The 16473-nt window shown below is 37.2% G+C and overlaps 1 protein-coding gene across 1 annotated transcript; it reads left to right on the top strand.

Annotated features, from left to right (window-relative positions):
- Nucleotides 1–324: 324 nt before the first annotated feature.
- SLC7A13 (solute carrier family 7 member 13) lies at nt 325–6294 on the top strand. The gene is made up of 4 exons (XM_015823664.2): nt 325–1045; nt 3021–3152; nt 4994–5358; nt 6061–6294. Exons 1-4 carry the CDS (start codon nt 325–327, stop codon nt 6292–6294), a joined length of 1452 nt encoding a protein of 483 aa, XP_015679150.2.
- Nucleotides 6295–16473: the final 10179 nt, after the last annotated feature.

Below are 16473 nucleotides of genomic sequence, written 5' to 3' on the forward strand. Positions count from 1 at the left end.
TTCCAACCTAATGGTATATTGGACAGAAATTATGTGTAGAGGTTCAGGAATCAGTCTGCCTGCTAACCATCAGCTGATAACTATAAAAAAAAAACCAAAACAGTGGAACTGGATTATATCTGTTGTGCAGAAAACCCACAGATTGAGTTAATTGTTCTTTGCAAAACTTTGAAAAGACATGGTTAATCATCAGCCTTTTTTTCCTTTTAAAGTTAAAAGGACAGAGTTCTGAAATTACTTGCTTATTCTCAAGAAGGGAGGGGCGTAAGGTCTTCAGGTTACCCTTAGTTGCTTACTCAAAAGCACCAAAAGAAAACTGAAAACATGGGGAGAGACCAAGGTAACCAAGCTAAAGAAGCAAATCCCGATGAAAACAACATCCAGCTTAAAAAGACAATTGGCTATTTAGAAGGGGTTAGCTTCATAGTAGGCACAATTATAGGTGCAGGGATTTTTGTCTCCCCAACTGGAGTGCTCAAATATTCCTTACTCAATGTTGGTGTGTCTTTAATAATCTGGGCTGCTTGTGGCATCATCTCGCTGATGGGTGCTCTCTGTTATGCAGAGTTAATCACAGCACTGCCATTTTCAGGAGGGGAATACAGTTACATAAAAAGAGCCCTTGGCTCTCCACTGGCTTTTATCTTTTTATGGACAGCCATGTTTAATAGACCAGCCTCGAATGCTGCTCGAGCCTTGTTGTTTTCCGAATATGCCATTCAACCTTTTTATGGACAGTGCCCAGCTCCTGAGATGGCAAAGAAAAGTTTGGCATTGGCTGTTCTCTGGTTCCTTGGGATTCTCAATGGGCGAAGTGTCAAGATGGCTGCCTGGGTGCAGACCGTTTTCACCTTTCTCAAGATGATGGCTCTCTCCATTATTGCAATTGGTGGAATAGTTCTATTGATCAGAGGAAACAAAAAGAACACAGCTAGATTTGAAAATGCTTTCAGTTCAGAGATTCCAGATGCTGTGCAGATCTCAGAAGCATTTTTCCAAGGGTTGTATGCATATGGTGGCTGGTGGTCACTCAGCTACTTGGCAGGTATGTCTTCCATTTTCTATACCAAATCACTTGCTGTGCTTGATTACAGCTAGCCCCTGACTTACCACTTGAAGTTATGCTGAGCAATTTGTAGTTATGGCTGATGCTTGCAGTTCTGGCTGTTCTAACATTCCCGCAGTTATGGGATTATGATCTGGGCACTTGACAGATCATATTTATGATGGTTGCAGACCCCACAGACCTGTGACTGTCATTTGCGAACTTCCCTGCCAACTTACCCAGAAAGTCAATTGGGAAGCCAGAGGGGAAGTTGCTGAGGTAAATCCCCTCCATCCTTCTACCCTCTCCCAGCCACTTTATGCTCATGCCACCCACCCTGAGCTCACCTTGCCTCCCTTGTGCACCTTCACCAACCCTCGCCATTTAAAAAAGGATGTGTTTCTTGTTATTCCATTCAGCTCTCAGACTGAACTCATTCTCCCATTTAACTTAAAATCCATTCAGAATACCGCCCCATTTGTCTGGCCACGATGAAATAGCAGTTTATTTTTACACAGTTCTGTGAGTCTAAAATAGGCCAATTCTTATTCATCCTGGTCCCTTTGCATTCTTTTTGTAAATGATGTGGGAAAAATCCACGTTGTAAAGAAACAACTTCCAATTTCATCTTTATTTCTAAGAGTGATTGTAGCATATAATTTATATGGCAGTGCTTTGACTGGAAATGTCCATATATGCCTAAAAAAAGGCAAAGATAAAATAGGTGGTAAGGAGCACCTTGCTAGAGAGGATAATATCACTTGAGGAGATCAGTGCTGTGTAGTTATCTGTATCTGCCCAGGATGACATATTATGAATGAGCATGCTCCATCAACCAATATGTTCACAACACATTTTCAAAATTACAGATTTGCCAAGAGAACGTAGATCCTGACTATGGACTTTTAATACTGGTGCAGTACAAACAAAAACACAAATTAGTTCTCTCCTTCCTCCGGATTAACACTGAATCTGGTGTTTAACCTGATTGCAACATTGTGCTCATTGTCTTCTAATGGGGTTTAGGGTTATGGTTATATGACAGGCTAGCTATGTAATCTTCTGACAGTGTCAGATGCTAAGAGACTGGATTTTGAAGTCCATGCCTTTTTGAGAAACTTTTTGGAGCCTGATAACTGGGAATGTATTTCTTCATGAAAAACAGGTTAAGAATTCCAAGAGACGTGAAGCTCATCCTAAGATTTGCACCTGATCACAGCTGTTGCTAGGAAGACTAAAGAAGCCCATAGAATGTAAACATGACAGGAATTGAATTTGCTCTTCAGGGCTGGATTATATCGTGCAGTTCTTTTCTGGCAGGGGTCAATCTCCTGAGGAATAACTCAACAAGTAGATATTACTGATTAACATCCTAAGATGCAGATTAATTCAGTAAAATACAGTGGCCGCATCTCAGAACATAGGCCATTCTGTTAGCTTTGATTGTGATTTTTGTGATTTTTTTTCTAGGTGTTGTGGATTGTATTTTGACTTTTATTGGCTGCTTTGAGTTGACTAGGTAAAGCTAGCCAAAAAGTCTAATAAATGAATAATAAAATAAAAATGCTTTGCATGAGAAACCATTTACATCTTTAAATTTGTTTCTTCATTTATTTCCTGTACCACTGTTCAAGACAAAGCAGTGATAAATTGTTGATGATGTTGTTTGATATGAAATCAAATTTAAACCATTACAACAAAAACAGTGATGACTAAAAGTAGTAAATCCAGGGATGCTAATCACTGCTTCTTATTTGCAGCATTTCAGAGTCCATGAATCTGAAAATGTTTTCTGGATTGTTTCCAAATTGCTTTTAAGTACCTGAGGAATGAAAATGGGGAAAGCAGGAAACATTTTTTGTTTGAGAAAAATTACAGAAATTTTTTTACGTTTTTAGTAAATAATTGGGGATTATATATTTTCTTGCTGTATGACTAGATTTTTTCCAAGTAATTTCTATTTTATGTCTTGCAGAGGAGATTAAAAATCCAAGCAGAAACATTCTTTGGACTGTGATGACTGCACTTCCTTTAATCATTATTTTCTATTTGCTAGTTAACATTTCATATCTGACAGTTCTCACACCACAGGAAATTGTTTCCTCAGGTATGGCTGGGGAGTCTGTATTTTTCATTCACAAAGTGTAATTATATCACCTACAATTGATATAGCAAAGAATTCACTAGACAAGCTCAGATGAATCACAGGTAATATACCCACTTGCACTGAATTGTGGCACAAATATTCTGACTGCATCCATATGATACTACTTTCAATGCATCTCCAATCCACAAGACAGACTTAAATTATTCTTGGCTAACAACACAGTGCAACAACAGTTGTTGCAAAGCTGTCCATCCACTCCAATGGAGATAAAAATCAGGTGACCAGCTGTTGGTGAAACCATAGGGATGCTTATTTAGCCCTTTCAGGCTGATGGGAACATGCCTACAGTCTCAGTCAGGCTGGCCTGCCACTATTCTACTGGTATCTTCCTGCAGAGCTGTAGAACAGGGTTTGTACTGGAGGCCCTTGAGATTTCAGCAAGAAAGGAAGAGGGATGTTTTTAGCACTGGGGTTCATTTTGTATTCTATTGCCAATCCTGCTTCAGCTGGGTATACATGGTTTCCTGCATAGGCACATATCTCTGCACAGACACATTTGGTTGTCACCATTTTGCATCCTCAGTTAAATGATGGGTGGTAAATTTAAAGGATTGTCTTTCAAAATTGCACTGTAGCACTAAACTATTCAGCCAGCAGTGTTGCAAGTGATTCCCTTCAGTTCTCCATTGTACGGCTCAAACAACTAAACGTTGAAATGACAAGACTTCATTGCTTCCCAAACATAACATAAAGGAATTAGGGAGTTGTCATTTGTTATATATCTATATATAGAGAGAGGAATGGCAAGAATGATATATTCTATGTAGAACTGCTGCTATGTTCCCTTGGACTCCCTTAATGATTCCAAACTGTTTTCTTATGCCTTGATTCAATACATAGAATTTTATGGAAGGAATGGAAAAGGGCACAGGAAGGAGCATAGAGGTTAATCCAGACCCCCCTTCCTACTGTGATATGTGTGTATATGTGTGTGTGTAATTGACAGATGCTTTTCCCACTGACTGGAATTACGTTGAAGAGGGATGGTAGCAAAGCCAAAGGATTAAAATAATTGCTTTGCTTACCCTATGCATGTTTGATAGTGAGCCAGAAAGAGAGGCAGTTTAGGGATTGGTAATGTTGTCATCAAGCTTCATGCAAGTAATAACGTATAAAAATATTTGTTTTTTTATTAAAGATGTTATTAGTCCAGTTGAAGGTTTTACAAAACAGCTCTAGGCTTTTAGTTTCTATTTTCTCTACAATATATATATATATATATTATCTTTGCAACTGGATCTTGCAATTCCACCATTCTGTTTGCCATCTTATTCCATTGCCATCATCACTTGAACTATACAGAATTCTAGCAGATGCTTTCTCCAGAACAGCCTCAAATAGAAATTCTATAATGAAAATTTCCCACAAGCCACATAGGATTCTGGGTGAAAACAAAGTTGCAAACTTTTTTTGTTGATAACACTGTGGAAGTACTTTGCCACTGCTGCCTTCTAAAATTGTTTTTTAAAAAAAGTCAATCTAATGACCAGACATGAGAATATCTGGTGGTTTCCCTTCCAGCAAGATTACCTAATGATGATTATCTGCTGCAGATACTACTTTCTTAGAGCTATGAAAAGGCAAAGGATCACTGAGCTTTAATCAGCCTTGCAAGTCCAAACAATGTTGCTTTGGTACTCTGGAGCCAAATCTTATTTGTTCTTCAAAGTTCCCTAAAGCATATTAAGGTTCATTAATATACAAAGCTGTGTGTGATATCTTAAGGAAAGCTGTTTAGCCTTTGCACATAATCTGTTAACAATGCTGATATTTCCTTTCAGTTGTTGTAGCAGTCATATGGGCTGAGAGAGTAATCCCTTCATTTGCTTGGATAATTCCTGTATCTGTGGCTATTTCTATTTTTGGTGCCCTCAACGGCAGCGTGTTCACTCTTGGACGGTTGAGCTATGCTGCGAGTCAGTCTGGACACTTGCCCATTATAGTATCCATGCTTAATATCCACCACTCTACTCCAGCACCCGCCATGATCTTGTCCACCATTATTGCAACTGCTTTTCTCATTTCATCAGATCTAATTGCTTTAATGAATTATTTTGGATTCTCCATTTGGCTTATGACTGGACTAACATGCGCTAGTGTCATTGTCCTCCGATATCGAGAGCCTGATCTACACAGGCCATACAAGGTACATAGAAAGTAATGGAAATGTGTAACTTGCATCCTGCTATATGTAATGTGTGGGTCTGGTAATCTTTGAAGAGTCAATCAGTCACCCTAAGCAAACCAGTGCCAATTTTACCAGTTGAAAAGATAAACAAAGGAAGCTGCTTTATACCAAATCAGATCACACAACAATCTAATCCCAGCAGTGTTTATTTTGATTGGCAATTACAAGTCCCCAGGTTCTCAAGGTTTTCCATTCCCTGATTCTGAGAAGCACATCCAACCTTGCTCTACTGTGTTTGTACATGAATAAATTCTGTTTAGATGATAGAGAATGTGGAAGAAAAACATTACAGACAATGCTGATTTTGCATTCATGAAATCCACTTTTTTAAAAAAAAAATAGCTTAACAACTCAGTCCTATATATAGTGGCCATATGCAAGACTGAGTGAATTTAGGCAAATTATTGCAAGATGATTGCTTAAACTTCACATTTAAAGAAAGTGTCCCCACAGTTATTTATAGTTTTTCTAGTGACCATAAGCTGATTGTACATACTTATGAAAATCCATAAGAAATAGTTATTTAATGCAGCTCTGGCATGATTGTGCCTAAAGTTGATTCATGTCCACAGTATGAAAAGTAATTTCTTTTTGCATTTCTTCCTTGCTTGTCCATCTATTTAACACCTGTTTTCTTAACTCTGTGTTTATATTTTACAGGTTTGCTTACCAGTTGCCTTTGGAATGGTGGCCATTTCTTTGTTCTTAGTTTTGGTTCCTATAATTTGGTCTCCGAAAGTGCAGTATTTATATGCTTTCCTTTTCATGGTTGGTGGTTTTCTTTTATACCTGCCCTTCATACATTTTCAAATACATTTTGAGTGGCTTGATAAAATGACTTGCTATCTGCAGCTGCTGCTCGAGGTTTCACCTGCTAATTATAAATCTGAGTAATGCCAACATTTGAAACTGTGCAGTAGGAACAAAATGTTGCTTGTGCAGCATAGCAACAGGTTCTTGTTGCTTTTTTAAAAATATATGCATGTTGGTGAAATATATGTTGTTATGCACATACACACTAGTGGCTATTTTGTCAAAAGATCTTGACTGAATAAACCCTGTAGCCAGTGGTGGGATTCAAATATGTGAGCAACCAGTTCTCTGTGTGGATGCCGCTTCCGGAAGTCCATTCTGGCCCTGGGCAACAAAAAATTAGCTACAGGTTCTGCCGAACTGGTGTAAAGTGGCTGAATCCCACCACTGCCTGTAGTTCACTGTTTTCAATTTTGGCAACATTAAGGTGAATGGACTTCAACTTCCAGCATGCTGGCTGGGGAATTCTGGGAGTTGAAGTCCACACATCTTAAAGTTGCCAAAATACTGCTGTAGTTTTTTCAAATCTTCTGAAAAAAAACGTCTTGGATTCTGGGATACTTAGGGGATGCAGTGGAGGAAGACTGAAAAAAAATCTCTATGTGAGCAATAGTCTGGCTTCTCTACCATTGCCTAGTTAAACAGACCTTAGTCTCTGTGTGTGTGGTGATAACTTTAACATTGCTTGTAGATTATTCACAGTTAAATCTGGTACCATGGGAGAAAAAGAATTCAGATTTTTTCTTTAACTACTTGTATGAAAAAGAACTTGGATAAAACTTGATCCTGGGAATGGGACTGGAGGCTTGGGGGAAGGGTTCTCCTTAGTCTGTAAATGTGTTTTTATTTTTTAATTTAAACTGCTTATGAGTTAAATGTACTAAAATAGAACATTTGGATCCAACAAATATTATATATATATTATAATGCATGTTTCCTAAAATCATTTGTATATTTTACTTCTAACATAAAAAATAATATAACACTGAAAAGTGAAAATATTTTTAACATAATTAAGGAGAAAACCCTAACTTTTTTTACCACCTTTGTTAAAAATTGAAAATCTAAGATGATCTATGACCAATTCAAAGTAGGTTTTTCTTTGAAATCATTGTATCATCACACAGTTCAGTTATTTTTCAAATGCTTTTGTGCCTCTGTCCCCATCTGGATTACTACAGTTTTCACCTACTACTAAAGAGCATCTTTCCTACTTGACACGATTGAAGTAGGGATTGTGCTATGTTCACATACTATGTTTTACTCAAAGTAAAAAGCACCATCATAGTCAGGTTCGTACAACATGCTCAAACCAATATCTGGCTTTCTGCAACATTCTCTTTATCAGAAGCTGTCCAATCCTGTTTTAGTTCAGTCCACCGTTTCTCAAAGTTTTGGCCAAAGCTCTCAGAGAGTTTATGAAGGGTCACCAGGGAGCCCCTCCTCACACTTCTTTCTGAACAGGCTTACCAATTAGACATAAAAGTGTGCTGAATGCAAATCAAGGTGATGCTTCCAGAGCTCTGTATGAAGCTATGGGTTTAGGGATTTTTTAACAACTTTCAAAGGTGATGCTATCATGAAAGAACCCTTGGATAGGTGTCATGTGTTGTAGAAATCCAGCCTATGCATTTCAATGAAACAGAATTTACATTTTGCCCATAAATATTTATTTATTAATTAAATTTACATAGTTGTCCACATACTATATGTGACTCTGGGTTGCGCACACTATTAAAATAAGAAAAACACAATCAAAACCATCAAAAACCAAAACCATTAAAATACAATTAAAACAGTTAAAACTATAATAAAACAAACAAACAAAAAAACCACAGGAGAATGCACTCAAAACTTACAAAAGGTACAACCATTTTGCAGGCTCTATATTTTCATGGGAACTCTGGTCTGCTGACCAAAGTACGAACCAGGGCAGAAAAGGTTCCCCTCGTAATTCTCCCAGGTGCAATCTACAACATGCCCCTCTTGCCCATGGTTATCAGACATCCTTCAAAAGGAAGACACGTCCCCCCCCTTTTTGGGTCATGTCTTCCATTCAGCAGACATAATCTTAAAATAAAATATTGTCCGGCTTTTTGAGGGTCTTGGATTTTAGGCGGGGAGGGACTGTTTTCACATAAAGCAAGTCATTCAAAAGTTCATATATTACAACCTTATGAATTATCTACTTCTTTTTCCCCCTCATTCATTGACAGCCTAGATTTACATTATTTATTTCCTGATTCCAGCTATCAGCCTCAATCCAGTCCCTCCAAATTTATGATCGCTGTAGTCTGTACATCACTTGACTTGTCATACGCTTCCATGCTGAAATTTAAAAAGCATGTTGATGTCAATTTGCAAGCTTGTGTTCTTAAAAATAAAGATTTGTTGAAAAAAATACTGCAGTTGAAAAACTGGTCTTTCTGATGCTGGAAAATAATTTCATATACATGTATGTGTAAATACATTTTTTGCAGTTTTTCGCTATAATTTTTGTCACAGATGGCAAGGAAGTTAAACCGTTGGTGTGGCCTTCACACACACATCCCCCCGCCACAATTTGTCTCCCTTTCCAACTATCTATGTCCTGCTTTGCCTGTTCAGATATCTGGTAATGAGGCCTGATGGGACAGGTAGATATAACTGGGGAGAGCCAATCTCTCAAATATGCAGGACTTTAAATGTCATAACCAGCAGCTTGAATTGAACCTGGAAACAAACTGGCAACCAAAGCAAAGCAAAAGAGGGTTATGTGCAATTCTAATTGCACTACCACATTTTAAAGTACAAATGCTTCTTTTCCCAAGCAATGGAGAAGTGGTAGGAGTAAGTGAACTTGCCCTTCTTCCTTCTTCTATGTGGACAAGAATTTCCAGCAGGAATCACTCACAGGTTGCAGTGAGGACTCTATGCTCTTTGCTGTGATAAATATAGGAATAAAGAATTTTGAAAATGTAGCCTACTGTATATTGCTGTTTCTGATTTTTTTTTTTACCAAATATTGTGCATATATTTCCTACCTGTCTTTTTTGCTTGCTTTTGAGCTGCAGCAAATTAAGCTAAAAAAATAGTTACTTAATAAATGGATTATGCACAGCAAGATGACTAAAGACAACTGACTGCTTTAACCCTGGGGCTTCATAGTCCTCCCTCTCTGGACATTACCAGCCAGCAGGAAAAAATCTCTAGTTACTGCCATGATGTGAGATGATCTCTTATGACTTTGAAGTTTTGCTAGACAGCTAAACACATCTAAACACAGGGAAACAAAGCAGCTGTTTCACACATCACCATGAGTGTGCAAAGTTAACATGAGCTGACTCTTCTAACAAGTCGCCTTTTTGAATATAATTTTACTGTTGTGCAATTTCCCTTTTTTCCTCCGCTCAGTGATAAAAATTGTTCACACTAATCCCTTTAGCTCAAAATAGATGGGGCGAGGAGTCTCACCTCTCAGGTGGAGCTAAGGCCAAGATGATAAAGCTTCTATTTGGAAGCCTACCCTTCTCCCTGAGTGCTATCAAATAGCATTGCTATTCTCCTACTCCTGCTATTCTCCATCCTTCTAATTTGGCTATCCTTACCACACCTCTTTGTTGAGACGCTACTGAATGAAACTACCCGTGACCCACCTTCTGCAATTAACTGTTTGCCACATTCGTCTCTCTTATTCCAGCGGAGGACTGGCTGGATAGATAGGAGGGCAACTCACTATGTCCTCAGAGACTATAGAAAGTGAGGCACAGGAAGAAGAGGAGAACCAGACAAGGTAGGCATATATCAATATTGGCTTAAAGTGTCCAATAAGTAACTGATTGATTCTACCTACTCTGGTAAATATGAGTTTACCTCTCCCAAGAGCACATCAGATTTTTCATACTTTATAACTGCTGCTGAATGCTATTGGATTAAGAACAGAAATTTTATTTATTTGATTTTTTTTTATCCCACCTTTATTATTTTATAAGTAACTCAAGTTAGGGAACATATATAATACTCCTTCCTCCTCCTATTTTCCCCATACCAACAATCCTGTGAATGACAGAGTGTGACTGGTCCAATGTAACCCAGCCAGCTTTCATGCCTAAGGTAGGACTAGACTCACAGTCTCCTGGTCTCTAGGCCAGCACCCTAACAACTACAACACATCAGCTCTTTATTACTACTTTAACAACATTACAGCTAAGTTGGTAGAAGCTATCTACTCATAGGTTGAAGATATGATTAAGGCAATTTCATGATGATCCATCAGAAAAAAAATGCTGCTTGGACATGTTTGTAACCAAGATGAGATGCAAGAAAGGAAAGGCCCAGTCCAATAAAGAAGCCATCCTACAAGGATTTGCAATGCTGTTTGCAATTCTTGTAATTATTCAGATTGGTTTCACTGACTGTAGATCTGACAACACTCATCAAAGTAAAAGCATTGTTTTCTTTATGTAATACAGTATGGTGACTGAAAGAAAATGTGCTTGTTTGTGTGGCAAATTGCAGCCATAGTAATTGGCAATTTAATGTTCTGCTCTAAAAGCACAGTTGGCTAATATACAAAGGAGAAATTAGAATTTCATTTTTTTAAAAAAATACCCTTTAATTTTTGGACCCTAGAAAGAAAGATTTCAAAGCTGCAACCTTCATAGTAAGGCTGGATGTATAAGCATAATTATTACTGCTCAGGCTTTTCAAAGGTTAGGATAACCTGTTAACTATTATGGATAATAGTTGTCAAACCTCTTTTCTTCAAAATCTTTGGTGGAAAATTTAACACTGATCCTACACTGAACTTGCCATTTGGAACATCTGTACACATTATCAAAAGAAATACATGGTAGCAAAAAAGGGAGATATTTTTCATCATCATCATCATCATCATCATCATCATCTCCATAGTTAAGTAGAATCTAAGATCGGGCACATTAAGTCTTTCCTAATGTGATGCTTCCCAGATGTCTTTAGCGTAACTGATCAGAAATTTTGGAAAATTTCTGAAGTTCTAAAACATCTGGAGAGTGGCAGATTGGGAAAGCTGCTTTAAACAATGAGAGGACCTAATCAGATACAGAAGTGACATTAAAAGAAAAGGTTCTTTTAGATGCCAATGAATGAATATCCTTGTGTCAGGCAGACACAAATAATTTATCATGTAAAGAGTCTCGTAACTTCCAATGTTGTTGAACTATACGTCCCAGCATTCCTTACTACTGGTTATGCTAAACACGATTAGTTGGAAGTTAACCATCAACTTGAGAATCATTATAGCTAAGAAGGTGCAAGAAACAGCTGTACCAATCTTGCAATTCCAACACAGATCTAATGCAAGAACAAAGAAAATTAAAGCACTATTAGAATTCCAGGATCAGAAGGTACCATTTCAGCCATCAAGTCCAAACTCTTAAATGCAGAAATTAAAATTAAAATATTACTAATAGATAGCTGTACAATCTTTGCTTAAACAGATCCAGTGAAGGTGAAGCTATATCTCTGAATAATTGATTCCATTGTTAAACAGTGTTCTCTTTCTCTTAGGAGGTTGTGGGTACTTCATCACTGGAGGTTTTTAAGAATAGATTGCGCAACCAGTTGTCTGAAATGGTATAGGGTCTCTTTCTTAGGTCCAAGGTCCCTTCCATCTCTGTTATTCTGTAAGTTTTCTAATATTTCTAACAACAGAATCTGTCTTCCTGCAATTTATCTGTGTCCTGGAGTCTGGTAAACTAGAAAACAAAATTGATCTTAGCTTGTAAGACATGGTCAAAGCTCTCAACACATAATCAATTTTTAACAGTTACAGCTTTTAATTGATAAGGTACTTGTAATCTGTCTTACTTTTAACCTGCACATGAATAACCAATGTGTTCACTTTTCTTTTCTTCAGCTGCATCCCTAATTAAATCCTAATCAAATTGATATATAGCCATTCTGTGCATCTGACAAAGTGAAGTGCAGCTCATGAAAACATATGTTTTTAAAGAAAATTTGCTAATTGGAAAAGGTACTACCAAACCCTTCATGATTTTTGCCAGCATAGAATAACATGGCTCTTTTATAATGGCTTCAAAGATAGGGGGGACTGGAGTGTCTGACAATCTGTCATGGGTGGTATTCACATAATGCCTGAAATGCTGACTTTTTTGCATAGGAATGAGCAAGTTCTCATATTATAGACAATTGGTCAGACCAGTTGTCTTACTGGTAGTTCATATATTGCCCTAGAATAACATTTATTCACACTATCTTGTGGGTGATGTGCCAAGGAAAATTGTAATTTAACATCAACATGAGATTATTAGGCATCCCTCAGTGCCAGAAAATGTAGTTGAATAACAGAGCCATCTTTGGTGTTTTGCTATACAGGATGAAAGGGACCATAAGAAAGGTCAGTGGTGGTCACATGACAGGGTCATTAATAAAATTTAAAGAAACTGAGTCCCAAGGCTTCTTGGTGAAGGAAGAAAGTGCCACAGATTGGCCAGTCTGGTGATTAAAAGCTTAATATGGCAGCAGGAATAACAAGAAGACATAATGAATATGTGATTCATTATTTTAAATATCCAACTGGGCAACAGTCATGACTGAATCATGTAAAGACAGTTCTGGAATAAGAAATGTATAGTCAGCCAATATACCACAATTTATAGGAGATGACCAGCTGAGCCCGAGGGAGGGGTCAAATGCATCATCACTCATGAGTCCCATTCAAGAGAATCCATAGGTAGATGGATTACTTGGTCACAGACATTATTTTGACTGTACTGAAGGTCAACTAGACACTATTGGATAGAAGGGAGTGAACTGCTAATATTTATTTTTCTGCTATCCACACTACTTTCTGTACTGCCTTCCTGTCCGAAGCAATGATGCTTCCAAACCAGACTCTATCATCCCTCTATAGAAAGTGGTAAGGATAGGGGAAGGAAGATGCAACACAGAAAATGCAGGCGCTACTGTGCCCGCTTCACCAGTGTCTTGCTGTGGAGCAACCAAGCCAGTTTATGATGCCGTATCTTGTACAAGTTCATCAACTTTGATTTGGTAAATGAATAGTGGTCAAATGACTTAGCAAAATACTTATGCCTTTCAGTTCAAGTCTGCAATATAGTTGCCAGAAAACTGATCTTTCCATATATATGCCTGTTGAGGCTTTTTCACATATTGTCTAAGTCAAAACTTTTTTTTCCTTCAATGCTAGAAAGGAGTGGGGTTTGTTCTGATTTTACATACAGTACTGTAGTTTTTTTCTGTCAGTGTTGGTGGGTGTGTTTTTTCTTCCTTGGTAGTTCTTTGATAGATTGTTATTTACCGCTTATTTGTTTGGTATTAATTCTGGTGTTAACCTCTGCTTATCTGAGTGTTGTTTGCTGGTGAGATGCTCTGGTCTTTTTAGCTTTTTTATGTCTCTTTTGAATGGTGTGCAAATGCTATTTACCTCTATATGCCTGTTGATGGCTAATTTGTCTGAATGCTAGATTTCCAGGAATTGCCTAGCCTTTTTGTATTTAGCTTGGTCTAGGATGCCCAGTTTTCCAGTTGAAATTATGGTTGAAGTCTGTCCATTGTTGTGAAATTAAGGAGTTTTCATTGTGATTTCTAACCTCTCTCTCACCAACATTGACAGGGTAAGCTACTGTATATAAACAGAGAGCAAACTCTACTTCTTTTTAACACTGAGATGTTACCTTGTCTGGTAATGAAAGCTCTGCAAGCAAACAACCAAGTTTAGAGAGCACCAATTACTCCATTGTTCAACCCTGAGCTATACATATTCTCTTTTATTGGTGCTTTTCTTCTATTTCTGCAAATTTATCTCTCTTTCCCATTCTTATCCAATTTAAAGAACTATATTAATTACAGGGAGTAAATGTACCCTAGAACATATATGTAAACATATAGTACAGTTTACTTAAGAGGATGCACGTATTCCTGCTTGTTTTATCTCTGCAGAATTTAAAGAGTTTGCATGTACTTAAAATTAGATAACATCTGTTCCCTATATGCAATATGGTGTATTGGGAAAGCAAATTCTATCTCAGAACAAGATATTATAATTATTTTCTTACCTAAATTATCTGAAGATTTCAACATTAGCATTTTGGATTTAAAAAAGCATTATGTTACTCCACACATTTGTTGAAACAGATATGCAGTTCAACTTCAAAAACATAAGGTAGAGCAGTGGCCCCCAACCTTTTGGACACCAGAGACCGGTTCCATGGAGAAAGATTTTTCCATGAATTGGAGGGGCATGTCTTTGCGTACTGCCTGCATCCCGCAAATGGGGCATTGCTTGTTTGCATGGCCCATTGCTGGCATGCTGCAGCCCGGTACCAGTCCACAAACCAGGGGTTGGGGCCCCAAGGTAGAATAAACTTCCAGTCTCCACATAGATAGAGCTTATTTTCCAGGCTTCATGCTTCTGAACATGATGAAAACTAATATTTCAAGGTTACCTTTTGTAGGCCACAGCTCTTGCCAGCTCACTGACACAATTCATGGTGTTATTTCTGCAAGTCTGACATTTCTTCTAATGGATACATAGCTAACTGGAAGTATATAACCAGAAATTAAATACATATGTAAACTGGAATATTATCAATATTGCCCAATATTTTATTGAAGTTCCTGGAACGCTTTTGGACTTTTGGATCAAATCATATTGTTTGTGACTATACATTTTGTTTGAGAAGAAAGACTCTTACAACATTGCTCCTTTATTGAGATTCTTGTCAAAAAAAATACTCATGGCTGCCCTACTCACCCCACTTTCGGTCCATAATTTTATATAATTCTTACATATAAGTTGTTATTAGTAATTTATTAAGCATGTTTCTGATTTTCTATTGTTAATTGATTATCCTGGCTTGCCTATACTTGTTTCAATTCTTGCATGTTCATTAGAGTTCTTGGTTTTAATAAACAGCAGAAAAATCTGCTCCTACTCAAATGTCTTTTGATTGCTCAATAAACAAGACACAGTAAAAGAATTGATAGCAGGCCAGGTGACATATGGGATTATGGTGAACTTAATCCTGTTTGAAGCAGGCCACTAGCAGGTCTAGGTTTATGCTGAAATGCCTTGAAGCAAAACAGTTGAGCATGCTTACTTGCTTTATTAATTTACTTTCAACAGTTTAGTTAAAATACCTTATGCAAAGCGGTTGCATTACTGTCATGCTTCAGGGTTTTACTTTAGGGACTCTTAATTTTCAGCTACAAAAGCTGTGGAGAAATGGGAGAATAAAATTCAAGTTTTTGTTATGGAACATGAACACAATTTCAACAGTATAAAAAAGTAGATTGTGCATTCACCAATTGGTACCAACAGCACTGGGACTATAATGCATATCTTTTATAGCTAACTTAGTTATTAATGACTAGAAATGTTCAGAGTTGCATTCTTAACATTCCTAGAAAATAGATTGAGGAGAAGGACTGGTACAGAAGATTGGTTTAGGGACTCACATTTTTTAAGATAGATTTCACAATTCTTTATCTAACACAAACATTTTCTGGGATTTGAATTGTTAAACCTAAAAATTGGGCCTAAACTTAAAGATGTCTTTTTAAACATTTTTTAAATTCCTGCAGGGCAGAATAGTATTGTTGAAGGTGGAGTTTTGATGTGGATTGCCATTTCAAAAGAGAGCTGCAGTCAATTAATTTCGCTTGGTACCCCAAACTATCCAGAATAAGTAATATTTAAAGCCCAAGACTTTTCATAAATGAAAGTGAGATATAATTTAATGCATGTCAGCCCTAATTTAACACTTTTGATCAGTGACACTTAATTTTCTCAGCCTGTTTGATGATAATAATTGCTAGAAGCCCAGCTGTTACTGACTGAAGCTCCTAACCAGTCTGCTTTAATTTTTCATCTTTTGGAATGTCTTCCATTGTCAAATTAAGTGAAGTAGTATTATTTCTTTGAACAAGAATACTAAAAATCATGGCCCACTTCAAAAACTGATCTTCAAGAATTGGCACTACTTAGGATACATAGTCTGGACTTGAGGGGATCTAAAGTCACTACTGCTTAATTTTCAAATGTTTCTTTTTAGTTAAAAAGACATAGTAGATACACAAGCAGAATTCTCAAAAAAAAAAGGAAGGTTCTGAGCTCATATGCTGTAAAGTCAATCCTTTATTTAACTTGCTTGTCTATTCTTCATCATAGATTTCACTCTTTTTCTTAAATTGTGCTTTCATGTAAACTTAATTCATCATAAGGAGTTCATGCCAAGAGATGGAGCCAAAAAGACT

This window comes from Protobothrops mucrosquamatus, unplaced genomic scaffold (genome assembly GCF_001527695.2).
Source record: "Protobothrops mucrosquamatus isolate PMUCROS unplaced genomic scaffold, P.Mucros_1.0 scaffold1944, whole genome shotgun sequence".
Classification (NCBI taxonomy): domain Eukaryota; kingdom Metazoa; phylum Chordata; class Lepidosauria; order Squamata; family Viperidae; genus Protobothrops; species Protobothrops mucrosquamatus.